General features: G+C 40.6%; 1 protein-coding gene across 3 annotated transcripts in view; it reads right to left on the bottom strand.

Moving 5' to 3' along the window:
* The window catches only part of Rasgrf2 (Ras protein specific guanine nucleotide releasing factor 2), a 215188-nt gene that overhangs the window by 99850 nt on the left and 92625 nt on the right, over nucleotides 1-22713 (bottom strand). For all 3 annotated transcript variants that reach the window (XM_075976335.1, XM_075976336.1, XM_075976337.1), the window contains exons 10-12: nucleotides 20470-20630; nucleotides 19293-19359; nucleotides 18661-18797 (exon numbers count right to left, since the gene is read on the bottom strand). In XM_075976335.1, the coding sequence (XP_075832450.1) occupies nucleotides 18661-18797; nucleotides 19293-19359; nucleotides 20470-20630 (365 nt within the window). The remainder of the gene's footprint in view (nucleotides 1-18660; nucleotides 18798-19292; nucleotides 19360-20469; nucleotides 20631-22713) is intronic.

The following is a 22713-nucleotide window of genomic DNA, read 5'->3' as shown; positions in this document are numbered from 1 at the left end:
AGTGAGTTATGTTCCTTTTATTTTTATTAAATGAATTCTAAGCAAATGGCATAATTGTGCAGGCAACAACCCTCATGGTGATTGTATAAGGCTGTACAAGCTAGCATAGAGCTGGGACCACAACCTATTGACATCACACACACCCAGCCCCACAGAGGCGAACATTCTGCTTAAGTGAAACGCAGTCCAAAAGGAGCAGACAAAAGAGGTGGCTGAAGTCATACATGCGCGGTTACAAAGAAACAACATCACCTCTTCCTAGATAGGAGTGACAAGCATATTTAACTGGTTTCTTAGGGATTTATAGGCTCATTCCCTACAGAACACAGGAACTAGGGAGTCCTCAGCCTGGACACCAATACACCCTTGGAGAAGAGCTCAGGGGGCATCTTGCATGTGGAGGACCAAGTCAGAGAATACGAGAGGGGCAGAGCATTTCTGCACCCCATGGAGACTATAAGAGAAGTCAGGGCATCTTAAGATCCTACAGGCTGACTCTGCTCCCTCTTTTCCTGGAGAGCAGAAGTACTTTTCCTCTATATTCTTGAAATAAGAGATCAATAGGAAAGGGGTCTTTAGACCAGTCCTCTCAACTCCCTTGCCTAGGAAACACCTGTTTCTATAGAAACCAAAGCAGCTGTGATGTGTGGTCACCATGACAAAAGTGGAGGATGAGAGCACTTTTAGGAGCCAACATAGAGTTCTTTTCCATCCTCAGCATAAGGAACAGGGACTTCCCCCACCCCACTTTCATCTACTGCATCACTGGTCCAGGAACAGGCAGCTACTTGGGACCTGGGAAGCTTTGCAGACTGAAGCAGAAGAGGCACAAGGAAAGACTTAACCAAACCCATCACCACCCAGAATGATATAAAAATCTGTGGAACTAGTTGGGCAGTGGTGGTGCACACCTTTAATCCCAGCACTTGGGAGGCAGAGGCAAGCAGATCTCTGTGAGTTCAAGGCCAGCTTGGTCTATAAAGTGAGTTCCAGGACAGCCAGGACTGTTACACAGAGAAACCCTGTTCAGAAACACACACACATGAAACTGTGGTATACGAAGCACTTCTTTCTTTTTCACCTCTGATAGATACACATTGGGATACTTTTTTGACTGAAATAAACTGAATTTCTAAAGAAACATGCAATTCTATAAAAGAGATTAAATGGAAACATAATGTCCAAAAACTACTACAAGAAGATGTAAGAGTTTTTAACTATTTAGTTAAATTACTATTCATCCTAGAAATAGAATTCAAGACTCTTCCTTCTTTTGGCAACTCTCTCTTCGCAAAACAGGAATTCATACTTTTGAAATTGAGATGGAAGAAAAAAAAGAGAATATAGATCTTTGCCATCTTAATGATTCTATCTTTATTTAATCTTTTGAAGATTGATTTATTGTTAATTTGTGCATGAGTGCTTTGTGTGTATGCTTCTAAGTGCCCCCAATGCCTGCCTGCTGTCTGTAGAGGCTGGAAGAGGGCACCAGATCCCCTAGAACTGGAGTTATCAAGTTATTAGCAACACTGAGTGATGGGAATCAAACCTGGTCCTCTGCAAGAACAACAGGTGCTCTTACCGTTTAAGCCATCTCTCCAGTCCTGTATTTTTTATTTTTATAATATATTTCAACTATCCAGAAAAGATCAAGACATTCATATGTCAGACACCCAAACACAACTGCTACCAACACATTCATGCATTTGTATAGGTTATTCTTTTTCTCCTAAGGATATTAAACACCATTACTATAGAAAAATCCCCTTCTTCTTCAATTTTTTCCAGGCTCCTCCCACTCGGAAGGAAGCCCTGTGCTGAGCTAATGGTACCTTCCTTGTCTTAGTCAGGGCTTCCACCGCTGCGATCAAACAACATGAGCAAAAGGAACTTGGGGAGGAAAGAGTTTATTTTGATTACACTTCTATGTCACATTCTGTCATCAAAGCAGGTCAGGACAGGAACTTAAGGCAGGAGCTGATGCAGAATCCACGGAAGAACACTACCTACCTGGCTTTTACCTCATGACTTGCTCAGCATTCTCACCTATACAACTCAGAAGCACCTGCCCAGGGGGTTCATCACCCTGCCCACGTCAGCCTTTAATCAATAAAATGCCAAACAGACTTGCCTTCAGGCAATCTGCATGAAGACATTCTTCATTTGAGGTTCCTCTAGCATATGTCAGTTGACCAAAAGAACCTAGCAGGACACTCACCTTTTATCTCCCTTTTTGTCATATTAGCTACACTGGATTATATTTGTACACTGCAATACATATTATTTCTATTTTTAAAATTCACACAGATGTTTGCATTTTAATCCAACATTGCTTTCAGGTTTATTTCAGTTTATCTGTATTGTGCACTGGTTCATTTTAACAGCTATGTTTCCTGTTGCCTAAACAGACATATTTATATATTTAAGAGGTTTTCATTTTCTGCTATAATAAAAGTGCAATGACTAAACTTACATATTTCTCCTTGTGAAAATCATTCTATCCTTCTATCTTATAGTTATCCAAAGTAATTTTAAGATTTTTCCTTTTGTGTTTGTTTTTCTTCAGTTCTGCTCATTGTTAGATGGGATTCTGAGAATAAGAAACTTGAAATTCAGCTTATTTCTTTAATCTGATGACTTATATCTTTTATTTTTTTATAATAATCCCTACTCGTGCTCACTTTGGTGATTGCATCTCCCCTGTTGTCTTTCTAAGCCTCTCCCAAACCTTGCAATGCGGTTCTCTTTTGCTGAGTCTCCTTCCACTATCTTAGCTGCACTCAGACAGCTTTCTTATAAATGTGGTAAAAGTGCTTATCTTCTCACTAGCTGTGATCAATCCACCGTCTTTAATTATTAAATTGTGATTTTGAAGTTCATAGTTTCCACTTAAGAGTATCAATTTGGTAGGGGGCAGGGAGGTAGAGACATAGCCCAATGGTTGTGAGTACTTCCATAGGACCCAGGTCCAAATCCAAGTACCCAGATGGCAGCTTGCAACTGTCTGTAACTCCATTTCCAGGGGCTCAAACACCCTCACACAGACACACATACAGGCAAATTACCAATGCACATAAAATCTAAATAAATAGATCATTGAAAAGATTGTCTATTGGGTTCCTTGGCAATTCAGTTGTCATTTTGACAATATAGAATTCCTTTCTCTTGTGTCCTTCCTTTCTGGTTCCTTTCTTTCATCATTTTATTGTGTTTTAATCATTTTTAGTTTACAGTCCTGATGGTCACACTAATATGTGAAGTCCATTAAAAGCATACCTTTGTCTGCGTCCCTTTGGTTTATATATATATATATATATATATATATATATATATATATATATGTATATATACATATATATATATATTAATTTAACCCATGTCATAAACCAAGTGACGCTGAGAGGATAGATCTGGATTTGCTTCCAGAACCCTCTGGAGATTTCAGCAATCAATAATAGTAATAATTTCTCATCTTGGGATGTTTTTGCCATTAAATTCTAATTCCATAAGCCAGAGATACCTCCATTGGTACCCTGTTAGAAGAACAAGTGCCTTCTATCTTTCTGTACCAAAGAGTGAAATTTTTAAGTTCTTGTTCCACAGAAGGGATGGATGCCAATGTCCAGGCTTTGACTAAGGATCCTGATTATTTTCACAAGCTTCAGAGTTTGTCTCACAACCTAATAGTGTTAATTCTCCAGAGGACAGGGGCCGAGTTCCATCTACAAGCATTCCCCAGTCTCTTTGGATGACAAATTTTCAGATCTGTTGTTTCTTGTGATTAGAGATTTCTCTTCCTACCTGTACATGTCACCTATGTGTTACATTAGTTTATGTTACTGAATCCAGGTATCAAATGTTTCTGTCCCACAGCTAGTCCTAAATCAGTCTAGTTCTCCACATTCCCAGGGCTGTGTTGTGGAATATTTGTGTACACTGTAAATATATGTCTCTCCTAACATGCCTTCTGATTGGTTTAATAAAGAGCTGAATGACCACTAGTAGTCAGGAGAGATAGGCAGGATTGCTGGGGAGAGAGAGGAAGAGGAGGAGGAATATAGACATGCAGATGATGCCAACAAGACCCCAGGGGACAAGGAGAGGAAATAGGAGGTGCCAAGTTGGGAGAGAGGTAATGCCTTGTGATAGAACATAGATTAATATAAATGGGTTAATTTGTTATAAGAGCCAGTTGAGACAAGCCTAAGCTAAAGCCAAGTTTTATTAATTAATAATAAGACTCTGTGTCATTATTTGTGGGCTGGCAGTCCTGATGAGAAACTCCTGATACAGGGCTGCAACTTGAGCTAAGAACTTATATCCAAAGGAGACATTTGTTTGACAGTTTTTAGACATCTCATCCAAGGTCAGGTTTCACTTAGACGTCTTTCCAGTTCACAATGTGGAACCTTGAAGTTATTGCCAATGGGAATGAAAAGAAACTTACACTTATGTTCAAGTTTCAAAAAAATAAAAATATGCAGGTAGTCGGAACCATAGCTCAAAAGTGCATAGAACAAATAGGGACATTTTACTTACACAAAAGGTCTTTGCCAAATGCTATACGATATCCAACTATCTATGGGACAGACAAATGGAGGGACAAATAGAAGACAGATAGATGCTATGTAGACAAATGATATGTAAATAGAAGACAGATGGACGGATGGTGTCATAACAGAGGAGTAGTTCTCACTAGCGCTACCTCAGCCAGCTTTCAACTTCTATCTCACTTTTATTCAGGGCTTTGAATAATGCAACACTGAAAAGAGGTACCATTTCAGACAAAAGCTAAGCTGTAGTAGACTATGCACATGTTAAGTATGTATACAAGTGGAAAATGTGGTATAAACAACAGACCCTCTGTATCTCTGGATTCAACAGCCATGCTTCAATAAACTGCAGACGAGAAACACTGAAGGGACAACTCATCTCTATTCACACCATTGTTTTCTTGCCATTATTCCCTAAACTGTACAGTGTAGCAAAGATGTAGCAGCTCACAATGTTGCTTTAAGTGTTGGTTCAGCTGTTGTCAGTGGTCTAGAGATGATTCAAAGGATATAGGAGGCTGCTTGCAGATATTCCATTTTATACAAGGGGCTTGAGCATCCCAGATGTTGGTAACCCATGGGACCGAGAGTCAGTCAACCCCACAGATGCTGAGGGGAAAGAGAATTCATCACTATGAAGTATATATCTTAGGCGTTAGGGAGAAATAACTGTACCTGAGGAAAACGAGTACAATTTTATAGTTTAGAATAGATGCACAAAAAAATAAGCAAGGTGTCAGATGGCTTTAATTTCATACTGAATTTGTGTGAACTACAATAAACCTTGAAATTAACAGGATAATAAAAGTGGTCCCCAATAGTTTAACTTATTAAACATGTCTTACATTTACATGTGTGTGTGTGGGTGAGAGAGAGGAAGAGAAAGAGAGAGAGAATGTGCAGATGCCACGGCCACCCAAATGTGGAGGTCAAAGAACATTTTGTGGGAGTCAGTTCTCTCCTTCCACTGTGTGGGTCTCCTGCATCAAACTCACGCCATTAGGCTTGGCAGTAAGTGCCTTTACCCACTGAGACATCAGCCATTGACTAAGGTCTATGTGAGAATAGGCCCGTACACACACACACACGCAGACGCACGTGCACACACATACACACATGTGCACACACACAAACATACACTCACGTGCACATACTGTGCACACATGCATGTGATACAGCTGGTTTGGAGAAGTGATCCTTGTTTTGCTTTGGGGTTTGCAGCTTTTGTCCATGGGTCGTTGTCCTTCCATGGTCTACTGTGTCATCGTATTATTTTAGATTCTCAATGTTTTCGATACTTCCATTCTACAGGTAGTAGAAAGAAATATTTGATTCCACTTTCTTTGAATTCACCAATGTTATGTTAAAGCACAAAATTGACCTAAGAGTAGCTATTTTAAGAAGCAAAGCATGACCAGTGGCTACAAATCCCCCACAGAGGTCTAAAATGTAGACTGTCTGCCCAAGCCAAGAAATGTGAAGAATTTTAATTCTTCATTTTAGTTAATTTTTATAATTGCTTCAAAATCTGTTTGAAAACGTACCATTGTGCATGTAAGAAAGACAAGCACCAATGAGTGCGCTTCACTGAAAGGAATGGTCAAATCTTTGCCTCAAGTCCTCCCTATAAATAGATGGAAGGGGAAGAATTATTGGTTGAGACCATTAGCTATTTGCATGTTTTGTTGAAGGCGCCAACAGTTAATTATGGCCTACTGGTATAACTAAAGGTGTAATTAATCATTCAAGTAATTGTTCCTCCTTAAAATTACAGCTTACGGGACAGAGACTGGCAAAGCTGAAAGTAGATCTTGTAGAGTTCCTGCTGTGAAAGTAGGACCATCTTCCTTCTCAGGAACTGCAAGACTGTCTTGAGGAAGACCCATGTATGATTAGGGCCACACAAGAGCCTGGCACTGTGGCTTCCAATCAAGCCACAGGAAACTAAGATGCAAAAAATGTAAAAGACAAAGTAACAGCGACTGTATTCAAAATTTGAAAGCAAAGAAGTTGTCAGTTTCCCTGGTCTGTGAAGATAGTTTCAGTAAATTAGTGTTCAACCGGCATAACCAGAAAAGAAGTAGAAAGAGCAGGGAATGCTAACCTCTTGAGTGATTACAAAGATGTAAATTAAAACCTCTAGAAGGCAAAACCCAATATTCCATTAAGCTGGAAGATGTGGCGATATGCCATGTTTTTGGCAGGATTTAGTGATTTAGATATTGTATTGATGGTATGAAGAATTATACCATGCTTTTTGGGTGGTGATAGCGATATTAGGGATTGAACCTAGGATACCACACACAGGAGGAGGATACCCTGACCTTCATATTTCCCGAAGGTAATGTGGCCATACATGAGTTACTAAATGAAATCATGAAAATGATCATGGCCTCTATGCCAATCTTACTTTGGGAGAATGTATCAGTGAGGACCTGGAAATGGGGAGCGATCTCTTACCAAGTTAGCACCACATTACATATTAGTTCTAAGACTGGGAAACAGCACACATACTCAACGCCCAATTATTTGGAAAAAAGCAATAAAAATTAAACGTGATAAAATATATGCCTTATATATGTACACACATACAGTTATTAGAAGAATAGGTTGGAGAATTTCTGGGAATATAAAAAGCAAATGAGGCAAAAATGATAACAACAAATACCCTCTGAAGCGAAACTGTGAACTCATTTTTGAGTGGATGCTAAGGTCTTTAGAGATGGAAAGAGTTTGCTCTTTGATGCAGAGGTCCTGTAATGTAATTGAACAGAAGTGGTCTACAGAGCTTGTTAAGGGTAGGGCATTTTGAATATCATCTGCAATTTAGATTCTCAATGATGCATTTGCACAGAACTCCTTCAGTAATGCTGACATAGGCTGTGTGTAGAAAACACTTCAGTAAAACATCTTGGTGTGCTGCATGTTGGGACTATTTCGAGTTCATCTTTGTGGCCAGGTTTTTCCACATGTGCAATGATATACTAAAGAGGCCTTCTTCAAACTCTCAGTGGGCTCTTCCAGCAAATAATAGATATGTTCGGCTATACTTATAATATTGACAAATTTCATGAATGTGTATGATTTCTCCCACAAAATCAATATGCTTTAGGCCCAGCACGAATTAAGCTGAGAAAAGGGCATGTAGACTGGAGGTTCAATCACAAGAATATTCAGTGCTTGCCATTCAGGCTCCGCTGCAAGATCAAAAGGCACCCCCTAAGCCCCACTGCCCTACCCCGCTCTGGCAGAACTCCACATAGGGCCCTCCATCCTCCTCACGTCCATAGCTTTGGCCATCCTATCTCTGTGGCCCCTTCTCGGTCCTTACTGCTGTTCCTTCTGGTTTCTCTTTCATACATCAACATCCTCTCACAGTGATTTCAAAAGGCTCACGGCATAAACTCGCACCTGCATGACCCAGGGCCTCCTACTTGGGCATCTCTCCTACGGTTTCCATGGGCCATCTCAGTAGCTGATAACTGCATTCTTGCAGTGGCTTAGGCCATTTACCATCACATCACCTGCCACAAAATGTTCTCTCTCCTCCATGATAAGGCCTCCCTGGCCCTTCCTTCAAAATGAGCACAGAGCAGAATGCTATGCCCAGCTCCACTGCTGACAGGCTGCGTGAATTTTCTTCGCCTCCTTCTGGTGACTACAGGAGCCTTTTTCCTTACCTCCTTGTATGCCAACTGGCTCTCCACCTCATCTGCTCCCTCCACAATACCCGAAGTGACCTCAAATTACGGAGTCCATGTGCTCAAGTCCCTGAATAGCTTCCACCTGACTTGAAGGACTAACTAAAGACCTGGCCCTGCCATGGACTGATTGCTTGATCTGGACCCATGACCTCTTACTAGTTCCATTTTCTCCAGCTCAGTCACACTAGCTTGCATGGCATTCCTTACAACACAGAGTATTGTAAGATTTTAGACTATTTGTGATCACGGTGTCCTCTCTGTGGAATGAATTCCACTTCATCACATGTCCACGTGGTATCCCTATTTACTGCAGTTTTTGGGTGTGTGTGTGTTCTCACAAAAAAATGTAACCAAGCCAGGCAGTGGTGGCGCACGCCTGTAATCCCAGCACTCGGGAGGCAGAGGCAGGCAGATCTCTGGGAGTTGGAGGCCAGCCTGGTCTACAAGAGCTATTCCGGGACGGGCACCAAAGCTACAGAGAAACCCTGTCTTGAAAAACCAAAAAAAAAAAATGTAATCAATACAAGGGAACTTCTTGTTGCTGTCTCCTCTTTTTCTTATTTTATGTCACAATGGCCTAGAAGAGTACTTGGCATAGTAGCACTGCATGAATGAACCTGTGAGGTCACATGATGAGAAGGTATTATTATTGAAGATAGTAATTTAATGTATTGATCTCACTACCAATCAAGGAGATATAACTTTCTTTTTTCAGTAATAATTATTGCTTATCTTGATCATTTTTCTGATTAGCAGAAGAATACATTCTTGTAAGACACTCATGCTTGGTACATGAGTATTCTCTACATTTCCGCTGCAAAGGAAAGCCACAGTCAAGACCCAGAACCATGTCTGAGACTGTTAAGCAGGTTCATGTCATTGGATGCCTAGGTTGTTTCCAATTTTCCATTATATTTTTATTGATTTTATTGAGCTATACCTTTTTCTCTGCTTGACTCCTTTCCTTTCTCCTCCCCTTCAGCCCTCTCCCATGGGCCCCATGCTCCCAATTACTCAGGAGATCTTGTCTTTTTCTACTTCCCATGTAGATTAGATCTATGCATGTATCTCTTAGGGTCCTCATGTTGTCTAGGTTCTCTGGAATTGTGAATTGTAGGCTGGATTTCTTTGCTTTATGTCTAAGAACCATTTCTCTAATGGCTAAGGATGCTGAGCATTTCCTTAAGTGTCTTTCAGCCATTTTAGATTCCTCTGTTGAGAGTTCTCTGTTTAGGTCTGTGCTCCACTTTTTTATTGGATTATTTGTTCCTTTGTTTACCAATTCCTTGAGTTCTTTGTATATTTTAGAGATCAGACCTCTCTCTGATATGGGGTTAGTGAAAATCTTTACCCATTGTGTAGGCTGCCATTTTGTCTTGTTGACCATGTCCTTTGCTTTACAAAAGCTTTTCAGTTTCAAAAGGTCCCATTTATTGTTTCTCTCAGTGTCTGTGCTGCTGGGGTTATATTTAGGAAGAGGTCTCCTGTGCCAATGTGTTCAAGTGCACTTCCCACTTTCTCTTCTATAAGCTTCAGTGTGGCTGGCTTTATGTTGAGGTCTTTGATCCATTTGGACTTGAGTTTTGTGCATGGTGATAGACATGGATCTATTTTCATTCATCTACATCTTTGTATACAGTTATGCCAACACCATTTGTTAAATATTTCTTCTTCTTTCCTTTTGATATTTTTTGCTTATTTGTCAATAATCAGGTGTTTGTAGGTGTGTGGATTACTATCCAGGTCTACGATTCAATTCCATTGGTCCTCCTGTCTGTTTTTATTCCAATATCAGGCTGTTTTCAGTACTGTAGCTCTGTATAAGAGTTTGAAGTCAGGGATTGTGATGCCTTCAGAAGTTCCTTTATTGTCCAGGATTGTTTTGGCTACACTTGGTTTTTTGCTTTTTCCATATGAAGTTGAGTATTATTATTTTTTTTGAGGTCTGTGAAGAATTTTGCTGGGATTTTGATGGGCATTGCATTAAATCTGTAGATTGCTTCTGGTAAGATTGCCATTTTTACTATGTTAATTCTATATACCCAAAAGCATAGGAGATCTTTCCATTTTCTGGTGTCTTCTTCAATATCTTTCTTCAAAGATTTAAAGTTCTTGCCATACGGGTCTTTCACTTGTTTGGTTAGAGTTACTCCAAGATATTTTATGCTATTTGTGGCTATTGTGAATGGTGATGTTTCTCTGGTTTATTTCTTAGCCCCTTTATCATTTGTGTAAAGGAGGGCTACTGATTTTTTTGAGTTAATCTTGTATACTGCTGCATTACTGAAAGTTTTTATGAGTTGTAGAAGTTCCTTGGTAGAATTTTTGGGGCCGCTTATATAAACTATCATATCATCAGGAAATAGAGAGAGTTTGATGTCTTCTTTTCTGATTTGTATGCCCTTGATCTCCTTTTGTAGACTTTTTGCCCTAGCTAGGACCTCAAGAACTATATTAAATACATATGGAGAGAGTGGACAACCCTGTCTTGTTACTGATTTCAGAGTTTCTCTCCATTTAGTTTGATATTGGCTGTTGGCTTGCTGCATATTGCCTTTATATTATGTTTAGGTATGTTCCTTGTATCCCTGCTCTCTCCAAGACCTTTATCATGAAGGGATGTTATATTTTGTTGAAGGCTTTTTTTGGCATCTAATGAGATGATCATGTGCTTTTTATTTTTCAGTTTGTTTATATGGTAAATTGCATTGACAGATTTTCATATGTTGAACCATCCCTACACCTCTGGGATGAAGCCTACTTGATAACGGCGGATGATGGTTCTGATGTGTTCTTGGATTCAGATAGCCAGTTTTGCACTTAGTATTTTTGCATCAATGTTCATGAGTAAGACTGATCTATAATTATCTTTTGTAGTAATGTCTTTGTGTGGTTTGCGTATCAGGGTAATTATAGCCTCATAAAAAAGTTTGGCAATGTTCCTTCTGTTTCTATAGTGTAGAACAATTTGAGGAGTATTGGTATTAGTTCTTCTTTGAAAATCTTGTAGAATTCTGGCAGTCGCAGCGGAGATTCGCGGCGGAGAGGCACTGCAATCAGGAATAGGCTTTGGGGGACCGGCACGGTGGCAGATGCAAGCGGCGGGGACTAGCCCGGCGCAGACGCAAGCGGCAGGAACCAGCCTGGCAGCAGACACACAAGGTGGGACGGGCACGCAATAACAAGAGCAGATCGCCCCACTACAATTAAATCAAAGAGGTAGGCCTTTTGTTGGCGAGGTCACTGGCAAACGGGGAGCCTGGCCCTGATCCTGAAGACCCTTCGGAGGGGTGAGAAGATTCTTGGCCTGCGGCAGGAACCAGGAAACAGCAAGGGCAGTTGGTAAGCGGAACCCTTGGCCAGCAGGGAAACCTGATCCTGTTTTAAAAGACCCATTAGATAGGATCAATAGGAAGAGATGGGCAGGTGCCAAGGCAAGAATTCACCCAATAATCTGAAAAACAACATGAAAACACCAGAACCCAATGATCTTACAACAGAAGTATTTGAACACCCTAACACAGAAGAAGTGGAAAAAATGACTTTATGAAAGCAATAGAGTCCCTTAAACAACATGAAAATCTTGTAGAATTCTAAGCTGAAACCACCTGGTCCTGGACTGTCTTGTTTTGTTTTTGTTTTTGGTTGAGAGACTTTTGATGACTGTTTCTATTTCTTTAGCAGTTATAAGTCTATTTAATTTGCTTCTCTGGTATTGATTTAATTTTGGTAAGTGATATTTATCCAGAAAGTTTTCCATTTCCTTTAAGTTTTTCAACTTTGTAGAGTACATGTTTTCTTTTTTTTTTTTTAAAGATTTACTTATTTATTAACTATACAGTGGTTTGCCTGCCTGTGGGCCAGAAGAGGGAACCAGATCTCATTACAGATGGTTGCGAGCCACCATGTGGTCACTGGTAATTGAACTCAGGACCTTTGGAAGAGCAAGCACCTCGAGCCATCTCTCCAGCCCCGAAGTACAGGTTTTTTTTTAATGATGAACACATCATTATACATTTATTAAAATCAATAGGATAGATAAGAACAACAGCTATAAAGTCATCCATGATAGTTATATCTCAATGGAATATGACCTAATGTTTCTCTGAATTTCCTACATGTCTGCTTTTATTTTTCATTTTCTGATTTTGTTTTGTTTCTCATTTCTGATTTTGTTAATTTGGATATTCTCTCTGTGACTTTTGGTTAGTTTGGATAAAGGTTTGTCTATTTTGTTGATTTTCTTAAAGAACCAACTCTGTCTCATTGATTCTTTGTTTTGTTTTCTTTGTTTTTATTTTCTTGATTTCAGCTCTCAACTTGATTATTTTCTGCTGTCTAGTTCTCCTGGGCGAGTTTGCTTCCTTTTGTTCTAGAGTTTTCAAATGTTCTGTAACTCGCTAGTCTTGGATTTTTCCAGCTTCTTTATGTAGGCATTTGTGCTATGAACTTTCCTCTTAACACTACTTTCACTTTATCCCATAAGTTTGGGTATGCTGTGTGGTCATTTTCATTGAATTTTAGGAAGTCTTTAATTTCTCCCTTTATTTCTTCCTTGAGCCGTTGATGATTCAGGGGAACATTGTTTAATTTCCATGTGTTTTGGGGCTTTGTGAAATTAGTGTTGCTGTTGAAGTCTAATTTTAAGCCATGATGATATGAAATAATACATGGGGTTATTCTAATTTTTTTATCTGTTGAGGTTTGCTTTGTTACCTAGTATGTGGTCAATTTTTGAGATGGTTCCATGAGGTGCTGAGAAGAAGGTATATTTTCATATGTTTTGATGGTATTTTCTATAGATGTCTGTTAAGTCTATTTGAATCATAACATCTGTTGGTTCCCTTATTTCTCTGTTAATTTTCTGTCTGTCAGAACTGTCCAGGGGTGAAAATGGGGTGTTAAAGTCTCCCACTATTAGTGTGTGGGATTTAATGTGTGATTTAAGCTTTATAAGTGTTTCTTTTACATATGAGGGTATCCTTGTATTTGGGGCATAGATGTTCAATATTGAAATTCCCTTTTGATGGATTTTTCCTGTGACTAATATGAAATGTCCTTTTTTGCCTCTTCTGATTGATTTTAGTTTGAAGTTTATTTTGTTAGATATTAGGATAGCTACACCAGCTTGTTTCTTAGACCCATTTGACTGGAAAAGTTTATCCCAACCCTTTCCTCAGAGGTGATAGCTGTCTTTGAGGTTGAGGTGTGTTTCTTGTATGCAGCAGGATGGATTTGTTTTTGTATCCAATCTGTTAGCCTGTGTTTTTTTTATAGGTGAGTTGAGTCCATTTATATTAAGGAAATCTAATGACCAGTGATGTCTATCTCCTGCTATTTTAGTTTTTGTTGTTGGGGATGCTATTTTGTGTGTTTTTCCATTCTTTGGGATTTGTTGCTGTGAGATAATTTATTGTCTGTGTTTTTGTTGATGTAGCCAATTTCCTTGGGTTGGAGTTTTCCTTCTAGTACTTTGTGTAGGGCTGGGTTTGTGGATAGGTATTGGTTAAATCTGGTTTAGTCATAGAATATCTTATTTTGTCCTTCTATGGCAATTGAAAGTTTTGCTGGGTATAGTAGTTTTGGCTGGGATCCGTGGTGTCCTAATGTCTGCCTAACGCTTGACCACAACCTTCTGGCTTTCATTCTTTCCATTGAGAAGTCAGGTGTAGTTCTGATAGTTCTGTCCTTATATGCTACTTGGCCTTTTTCCTTTGGTGTTCTTAATATTCTTTCTTTATTCTGTATGTTTAGTGTTTTGATTATTATGTGGCAAGGGGACTTTTTTGATTCAGTCTATTTGGTATTTTGTGAGCTTCTTATAGCCTCATACGCATATCTTTCTTTAAGTTGGCAAAGTTATCTTCTATGATTTTGTTAAATATATTTTCTGTGCTTTTGAGTTGGACTTCTTCTATCCTTATTATTCTTAGGTTTGATCTTTTCATGGTGTTTCCTATTTCCTGGATATTTTGTGTTAAGCTTTTGCTAGATTTAATGTTTTTTTTTTTACCAATAAGTCTATTTTCTCTATTGTATCTTCAGTGCTTGAGATTCTCTCTTCCATCTCTTGTGTTCATGATTGCATTTGTGGTTCCTGATCATTTTCTCATGATTTCTGTTTCTATGATTTCCTCGGCTTGCATTTTCTTTGTGTCTATTTCAGTTTTCAAGTCTTAAATAGCTTCTTTCATATGTTTGATTACCTTTTCTTGGGTTCCATTAAGGGATTTGTTAATTTCTTCCAATTTTTGGTTTGTCTTTTCCTCCATTTCTTTGAAGGAATTTTTCATTTCCTCTTTAAGGGCTTCAAACATTCTCCTAAAGTTATTTTTTAAATTACTTTCTTCTGCTTCATCTATATTTAGTTGTTCAAGTCTTGCTGGCATAAGACCACTAGTTTTTACTGGTGTCATGTTGTTGTTTGTGATGCTGTGTGTGTTCTTACCTTGTCTACCCATCTTTTCCTCTAATTGGTGTAGTTGGGCTGTCTGTGACTTTGGTGATCCATCTTCCAGGTGTCAGTGGATCCAAGGCTCAGATGGTTGCTTCCCATGGTACAGTCAGGGCTATGGTTCTAGTCACCCCACTGGTCACTCCATGCTCCTGAAGGTCACTCAGCACGCCCAGAATTCACTCTGCAATACCATGGGTCATTTGGGCCTGCTCCCACAGAGATTGCTTGCTTGGGGCTATTTTTGATGATGTTGCTCCCTTGGGCCTGCTCTGGCAGAGGTCCTGGCTCAGACCTACTCCCTTGGTGGTTCTAGACTTGCTCCCAGACCCGCAGAGGTCTCGAGACATAACTTTTATTAATGCTCTTCAGCTGCAGATAAAATCAGTATTATTTTGTAGCAAAGAATATTCCCACCATTGCATCTGAAGGAACTAAGAAGAAAGTTGAACACTTCTGCCTGGTGTTATGTTGCTGTTTGTGGCGCAGCTAACGTAAGTCTAAGTAGAAAGAAGGTATCACTTGAATACTTGTAGCAGGCAAAAGTTTGGGTCCCATCTTTTAAAAGACCAGACACAGAGTCAGTCATGAACTCTGGGGATCTTTCCCATATGCACACTAGACACCATAGGGAAGGTCAGGGAACTATAGTCAACCACACCTGGAAACATCATAAAAAGACTGAAGCGCTGGAAAACCATCTGTCTATTCTTCCTCTTCGCCATCTTTGTATACTTCTTGGCTTCATAACACTATCAAAGTGTATTTACTCAGTGATTTACTTTCTTTTCTGCCTTAAGAATCAGTCTTTACCTATACTCCTCAAATTATTCCACATAAGAGAAACAGAAGGAACACTGGCAAACTCTTTTTATGAGATTACAGTTACCCTAATACTGAAACCACACAAAGACTCGGCCCAGAAAGAGAATTGCAGACCAGTCTTCCTCATGAACATTGATGCAAAAGTACTCAATAAAATACTGACAAACCAAATCTAAGAACACATCAGAAAAATCATCCACCACGATCAAGTTAGCTTCATCCCACAGATGCAGGAATGGTTCAACATACAAAAATCTATCAATCTAATCCACCATACAAATAAACTGAAAGAAAGGGGTGAAGGAGAAAAGGGAGGAGAACTTGAGGGAACAGGATGGTAGAGATGGGGAAAGGAGAGAGAGAGAGAGAGAGAGAGAGAGAGAGAGAGAGAGAGAGAGAGAGAGAGAGAGCAAAGAAAGAGATATTTTGACTGAGGCTATGGGGCTAGCAAGAAACTTGGCACTAGGGAGATTCCCAGGATTCCACAAGTATGTACTTAGTTAAGATCCTAAAGAATTGTGGAGAGTGTACCTGAACTGGTCTTGCCTTTTAGTCAGACGGATGAATATCTAATTGTCATCATAGAACCTTCATCCAGCAACTGATGGAAACAGAGGCAGAACTCGACAGTGGAACACTGACCTGATTTCCCAAAGTTCAGTTGAAGAGAGGGAAGAGTGAGAACACAAGCAAGGGGGTTAAGACCATAATGGGGATACCCACTGATGCAGCTTACCTGAGCTAATAGGAACCCACTGATTCCAGCCTGACAGCCAGGGAACCAGCAGAGGACCAAACAAGGCCCTCTGAATGTGGGTGACATTTTTATGTCTGGGACAGACTGTGGGACCATTGGCAGTGAGACTAGGATTTATCCCTACTGCTTGTACTGGCTTTTTGGAGCCATTCTCTTTGAAGAGATAATGTGCTCAGCCTAAATATAGTGAGGAGGGCCTTGGTTATGCCTCATAGCAATGTGCTAGACTTTGGTGACTTCCCATGGGCAGCCTTACCCTCTCTGAAGAGTGGATGGAGGGTGTGGTGGGGGAGAGGAGAGGGAGCAGGAGGAGGGGAGAAGTGGGAACTGGGATTGGAATGTAAAATGAGAGTAAAGAAGATTGATTTAAAAAATCAGTCTTAATACCATATCCCCATATCTGAACCATACCTGGTTGCATATTCCTCAGTAAGTCTTTGAAAAATATCAATGAATGATCTAGAGTTTAATAAGCTTACTGATTCTTTACAAATAAGAGAGGCTCACTGAAGTATTAATGCAGCTTGGATATAAATAAAATAATATAATAATATAATATATAATATAAATAAAAGAATTAATTAACCACCATAAGAATGCAATTTTGTTCAAAAAAATAGTAAGGAAGATCTCAAATTTTCATCCACTTGGAAGCCTGAAGAGTTGCAGCTTCTCTTTTAACTATTTTCCCACCATGAAAACAGTCTGAGAGGTAGACAGGTAACCCCTGCAGTGTGTTTAGCCCCAACAAAAAGTCCTGGCTGATGTCTGAGCACCAACTCCATGCAGCTAAGTAACGTTGACAAAGGTAGATTTCCAAACCCCATTCTGACCTGCACAACGAAGCCCGCAGTATTTCTTTCTGTTTTCTTTTGAAGACACTGTTATGCGGGTAGAATGATGGTGGAACTAGGAAATGCATTAACCAATAAAAGCTATGGTCATGCATTGTCGACTGCTCTATCAGTATTTAGTCACTTGCAAAGTTTAGGGAGCCTAAGAACTGGGACCTTAGTACAGCTTCCATTCGCCTCTTAGGAGAGAATTACCACAAACGCCTCAGAAAAACAGAAGGCAACGAACCCGACGATGAATCCCTTTGCCATTTGCCCTAATCTTCTTCAAATGAGAAGTTTGGAAGTCAATGTGGAATGCTAATTAAAGATAGAATCAATTAATTAACTAATTAGCTTAGAAATGAGTTCTTGCTTAATTGCCTAGGTTGGTCTGGGACTCTTAGATTCCAGCAATCCTCCTGCCTCCGCTTCCTGTGGAGCTGAGATTACAGGTGCAAACCACTGCCCTTCACTCAATTCTACAGTTTTCCCCCCACCTTGGGACATGGAGCCAGAATTCCTGCGGAGCAGAACTCAAGCCCAGCTGTGAGCAGTCTAACATTTCCAGGTGATGTCATTGCCTGAAAAAAACTCATCGATCTCCTGCCTGAGCCTTGGAGCCACCCAGCTCTCTAATTTTTTTTCTACACAAGATGCAGGAAGTTATCCCAGATTTCATCCTGTCGATGCTGCCTCCTGTCGTTCTTTGCAACTTTTCGCCACAGCCCTTGATACCTGTTCTCCTATCTCTCATCACTTTCCTGCTTCAGAAACAGAGAAGCAAAAGTCATTAGCATCTCTGGGAAGGAAATTGCTACCAGGACAGTTCCAGCACTGTTCAACACAGTTGCAGCTAGTGCAGAAATCCCGGGAATTACAATGCAATTGTGTTTTTAAATAATAAAATAAAATGCAATGATACAGAACAAAAACTCACACTTCAGAATTAAACAGAAGAAATAAACATAAGGAAGAGAACAAGGGAAGGTCCAAGAAACAGAGATCCACACATTCACACGCTGAAGAATCCCACCAAAAAAAAAAAAAAACGCTAAACTGGGAGTCATAATACGTTTGTAGTGGACCCGGTGCAGACCAGTACATCCTGTGTGTGCTGCAGTCTCTGTGAGTTCTTATGAGCCTTGTTCATGCTGATTTAGAGGCCTTGTTTTCCTGGTATCTTCCATTCCCTGTCTCTGAGCCCCGAGGGAAGGGATTTGGTGGAGACATCCCATTTAGCGGAAAGCTTACCCTCTGAATAATGTCTGCCTGTGGATCTCTGTATTTGTTCCCATCTGCTTCAGGAGGAAGCTTTTCTGATGATGACTGAGCAAGGCCTTGATCATATTTACCGCACTTTAAATAAACATTAACAAAGAAAGAACAACCACAAAATGCTAACCACCTATCACACTGGGTAGCAATGTAGCACTAAGCACAGCAACTTGGAGGCACATGGTTCTTCTAGAAATTCTCACTAAATGTTTACACTGAAAACTTTTGCAAACCAGGAAAGAAGCTATTCAGTTACCTGACTGATGTCGCTCATCCATGCAGCTTTCTCCTGGCGAGAAGGGGCCAACAGGACCACAGTGAAAGGGGCAGCATCAGGAGGCTCCACTACTATTTTAAAATCCAGATGTCCAAACATGTGGCCAGAACCTTTGGCTTCAATACACATAAACCATATGATTACATGTGAATGCAAGGAGATATGAATCATAGCTCCTCACGTCCAGCCTCCTTCCTGGGACCCACGTGCATTCGAGCCCAGGCTCTCATTTCAACAATGTGCTTCCGGAGCACGCGGAAGGACTAGCGCATGCGCTGCTGGAGAGCTGAGGGCAGAAGGCAACTCCAAGCAACTTGGCTGGTTTATGTTTCATTTCGATCATGTGTAGAAATCCTGGTTTAATTCAACCCCCCTTTCTTTTTTGCCTGCTCTTGAAAAGCCACCGTCATGAGGCAAGCTATGCAGAATATCAATTCTCAAAGGCAGTTCAACCAGGCTAGCGGGCTACAACAGAGAAATGGCTCCAGAGAATCCGCCCTCAAATCGCTTCTGCCTCCATAGACAGCCCTCCTTAGCTCTAAAACACGAAGATCTACAGAATCTGGCTGTTCTAATCCTACCGCTGTCCCAAGAGATGTGCTGTCACTTACAGTCATCGTCACTTGCGTCGGGCTCCTCAATCAGCGTGCACTCTATGAGAGAGAGGACTCCACCTGTCTGGAAACAAACAGCGATGAAGGGGCAGGCAGCCTTGTGCAGACTGGGGAGTCCTGCTTTGTTAATATTCAGATTGCCGCGGATGGCAAATTCCACGTCATAAACAATTGTCCACAGAGTTCAAGACTAAGCAGAACAAATAAATTAAAACCATTCAACTTTAAATACTTCCCTCTCTCGCACTCTTGCCCCCACCACTTATAAAATTTGTTAAAGCCATCTGTGGGAGATTAGATGGCACCACAGTGACTTCAGAGAGCCACCGTGGCCCAGCAGTGCGAATTGGCCAGCCAGGAAGTATCTTAGGAACTAGAAGGCCATGGTCATGATGTGAGTAATATTTTTAAAATTTGTTTTAGAATTTATTTACTGTGCATATGCGTGTACGAGGGGCAATTCTGTGGTACATGTGAGGAAGTCAGAAGGCAACTGGTGGGACTCTGTCCTCTTTCTACCACGTGAGTCCCGGGAACTGAACACCCATCATAGGCTTGGTGACAGGCGTCCTATCTGCTGAGCCATCTCGCTGGCCCAGGGAATAAAGGTTTACAGCAACAACAGAAGATAAATAAACAAGTTGGCAAAGTTCTCCTACGAAAGGTCAGAGAGGAAACATTTTGGGCTCTTTAGGTCACATCATTTCTATCCTGACTCCTCAGGTGTGCAACCTCAGCAGCCGTGGGCATGAGTGGTTGTGTGCAAATAAAGTGTTATCACGATGAACAGGTAGTAAGCTTCAGGCCACGGTTTGATGGCTCCGATACATAGTGAGATAAAACAGCGGTTGCCAAATATCTCACCAGCGAGTGTTCTACGGTGAACGGACAAGATATCTACAGCCCAGTGGTTGTCAAGTAATAATAATTTTGCCTAGATTTTGATTTTAATAATGCTTCTTTAGGATGATGCACACTTAAAATAAATCTCTGTTACCTTGAATCCAGATAACAACGAAGTGAATACCAGAGCTGGTAGGCACACACTGCCCCTCCCTGCACAATTGCAATCTGCTTCATGACAAGAGCGGGCACTGGAAAGCCAGAATCAAATTAACCTCAACACCTCTTCAGCACTGGGAAGACAAATGAAACTGCCACGGAAAACCCGTACCTTGAGCAGATGCAGCTTTCCCCCCGAACTTCTGGTGCAAATTAGAAAGTGTTTCGTAAACAAGAAGCACTGTCTCTCGCCTTCCTTTTTCAAAGATAGTGAGCCCAGACGAACTTTGCTAAGCTTCCCCCTCTCGACGGAAGGTACCTGAATAAGAGAACCTGGAGAAGGAAAGTGAAGAACAGACAGCAATTACAATCTGGCGAGGACCATGCCCTTGGCAATACACACAAGGATCTGTTCCCCCAAAATACCAAGGATGTATTTGGTGTGCCTTTGGAACAAATGGATCTCGTTCCTCTCGTCAACCGAAGAAACGTGTTGTATTTTAAGGGACAAGCTGTTCCTGGCATTGTTATGAAACAATTTCGACTCGTTTCTTCATCTATAAACTAGAACCTAAGTTTGAAAGAAGGCCAGCTTAAAATCAAAGCATTGAGAAGCTGATGCCATCTATGATCTGACTGAGTAAATTTATACATTGTATAAGTACAGATAATAATATGGCAGTTTGATCAAATTAAGTCAAATTTATCCTTTCTGAAACAAATAAATAAAATAAAAAGCATATTAATATCTACTTTAAAATAGATGGTGTAACACATGTATCCTGTAAAAATACGTCAATTTTATAATGCAGTTTAATTAAGGGCTATCTTAGAGGAAGCTATTTCACTGGATTTAAATTATGTCTATACAAAAAAAAAACCCATTCTGTACAATTAATATATGCTAATAAAAAAGAAATACAAAGAAGTGTGATTAAAATGCATCTGTGGAACCTAAATGGAGCACAAGCCCCACCCAGAGCAAAGCTGTGCTCTGGTCAGTATGAGAAGTGAGGCATCTGTGGCCATAGCACCCTGACGCACCTGATCTCATCTGATCTCGGAAGCTAAGCAGGGTTGGGCCTGGTTAGTACTTGGATGGGAGAAGTGATGCACAGACTTTATTTATAGACTATCTGGGAATGCTTCTAATCACCCGCAGACTGCACTCTAGTAGAAATTTCCCCAGTCCTAAAAAGAAAGCTCCAGTCTATTAAATATCAACCACAAAGCACCGAGATCTTTGCAAACACCTCGGTTCTAACTTCTGAAAATCACTGGAGCCAGTAATCACCAGTGTAATCCACTACACTGGTCAGCCCTATATGAACTCTCCTGAACCCACAAGAAGCACAAAGTACATAGTCAATCCTTAATGATTATCAGAGGCAGCTCTCAGAGAAACAACCTTATTGTTCTTCATGTTTTCTGTCTTTTTAGTGAAGCCCAGATTAGCTCTATAATGAAAAGTGAGAAAAATCCTAAAGCTTTTTATATAAAGAAATATATACCTAAGGCAATAAAACCAGGTGAGTCACAAAATCACCAGATTAACATTAGCTAGTGAATGTTTCAAATTGCAGCTTCCCATTACCGGAGCTGGCGAGGCATCCAGGACCCGAGTTTCCATGCCCTGATCTCACATCATCTATTTGGGAGAGTGATTAGGTGGGATGCTTGACAGACAGAAAGTAGGCAGCTCTTCTGGGCTTAAAGAATAGCAAGGAACCAGTCTTGGGGGAGGCTGTAGGAGTGGGGAACAAAGGGCCGAGAGGAGGCTTGACTCCAGGGAAGGGTTGGACAAGAGGGGAGTAACTGGAGGAGGTGAGGTGGGCGGGAGCAAACTGACAGACAGCTCCTGTAGCAAAGAATTAAACTTGAGAAGTCGAGGAGGTGTGGAGAAAGCAAAAGGCAGGAAGCTTAGCAAGCAACTGCAGCACAGGGTTGGAATTCATGAGACTGGGGTTTGGAATTAAACCCCCAGGCTGAGTAACTCTCCTAAGGGTGCACATAGGTGTGGATCATAGACAACTGGAACTTGAAGGCAAGGAGGGGACTAAGACAGGTAGTCCTATGGAGTTCCCTTAGTCAGGGTGAGTGGAAGGGGGCCTCAGGTAAGTGTCTGTGTGGACAAATGGGTCACGGGGCCATTTCCAGAAAAGCTGTAACCAAGTCAGTGAAAACTCTGTAATGGTATGTTCATTGGCAAATACTTCTAGCATTTTAAGCAATTTTCTAAGTCCAAAATTACAACATTTGTGGTTAGCATATCTATTAATGATCATTGTGAATTTCAGTTTTGTGGTTTAAAAAAGTTTCCTTGGCAACCATACACTAATAACTGTAACTACCACCAAATAGAAGCCTATCTACATTAGATGTAGACGGAAATCTACTCAGCTGCAAGAGAAGCGAG

The sequence above is a fragment of the Microtus pennsylvanicus genome, chromosome 6 (assembly GCF_037038515.1).
Source record: "Microtus pennsylvanicus isolate mMicPen1 chromosome 6, mMicPen1.hap1, whole genome shotgun sequence".
Taxonomy (NCBI): Eukaryota; Metazoa; Chordata; class Mammalia; order Rodentia; family Cricetidae; genus Microtus; species Microtus pennsylvanicus.
This window is presented reverse-complemented; position numbering and strand designations above follow the sequence as displayed.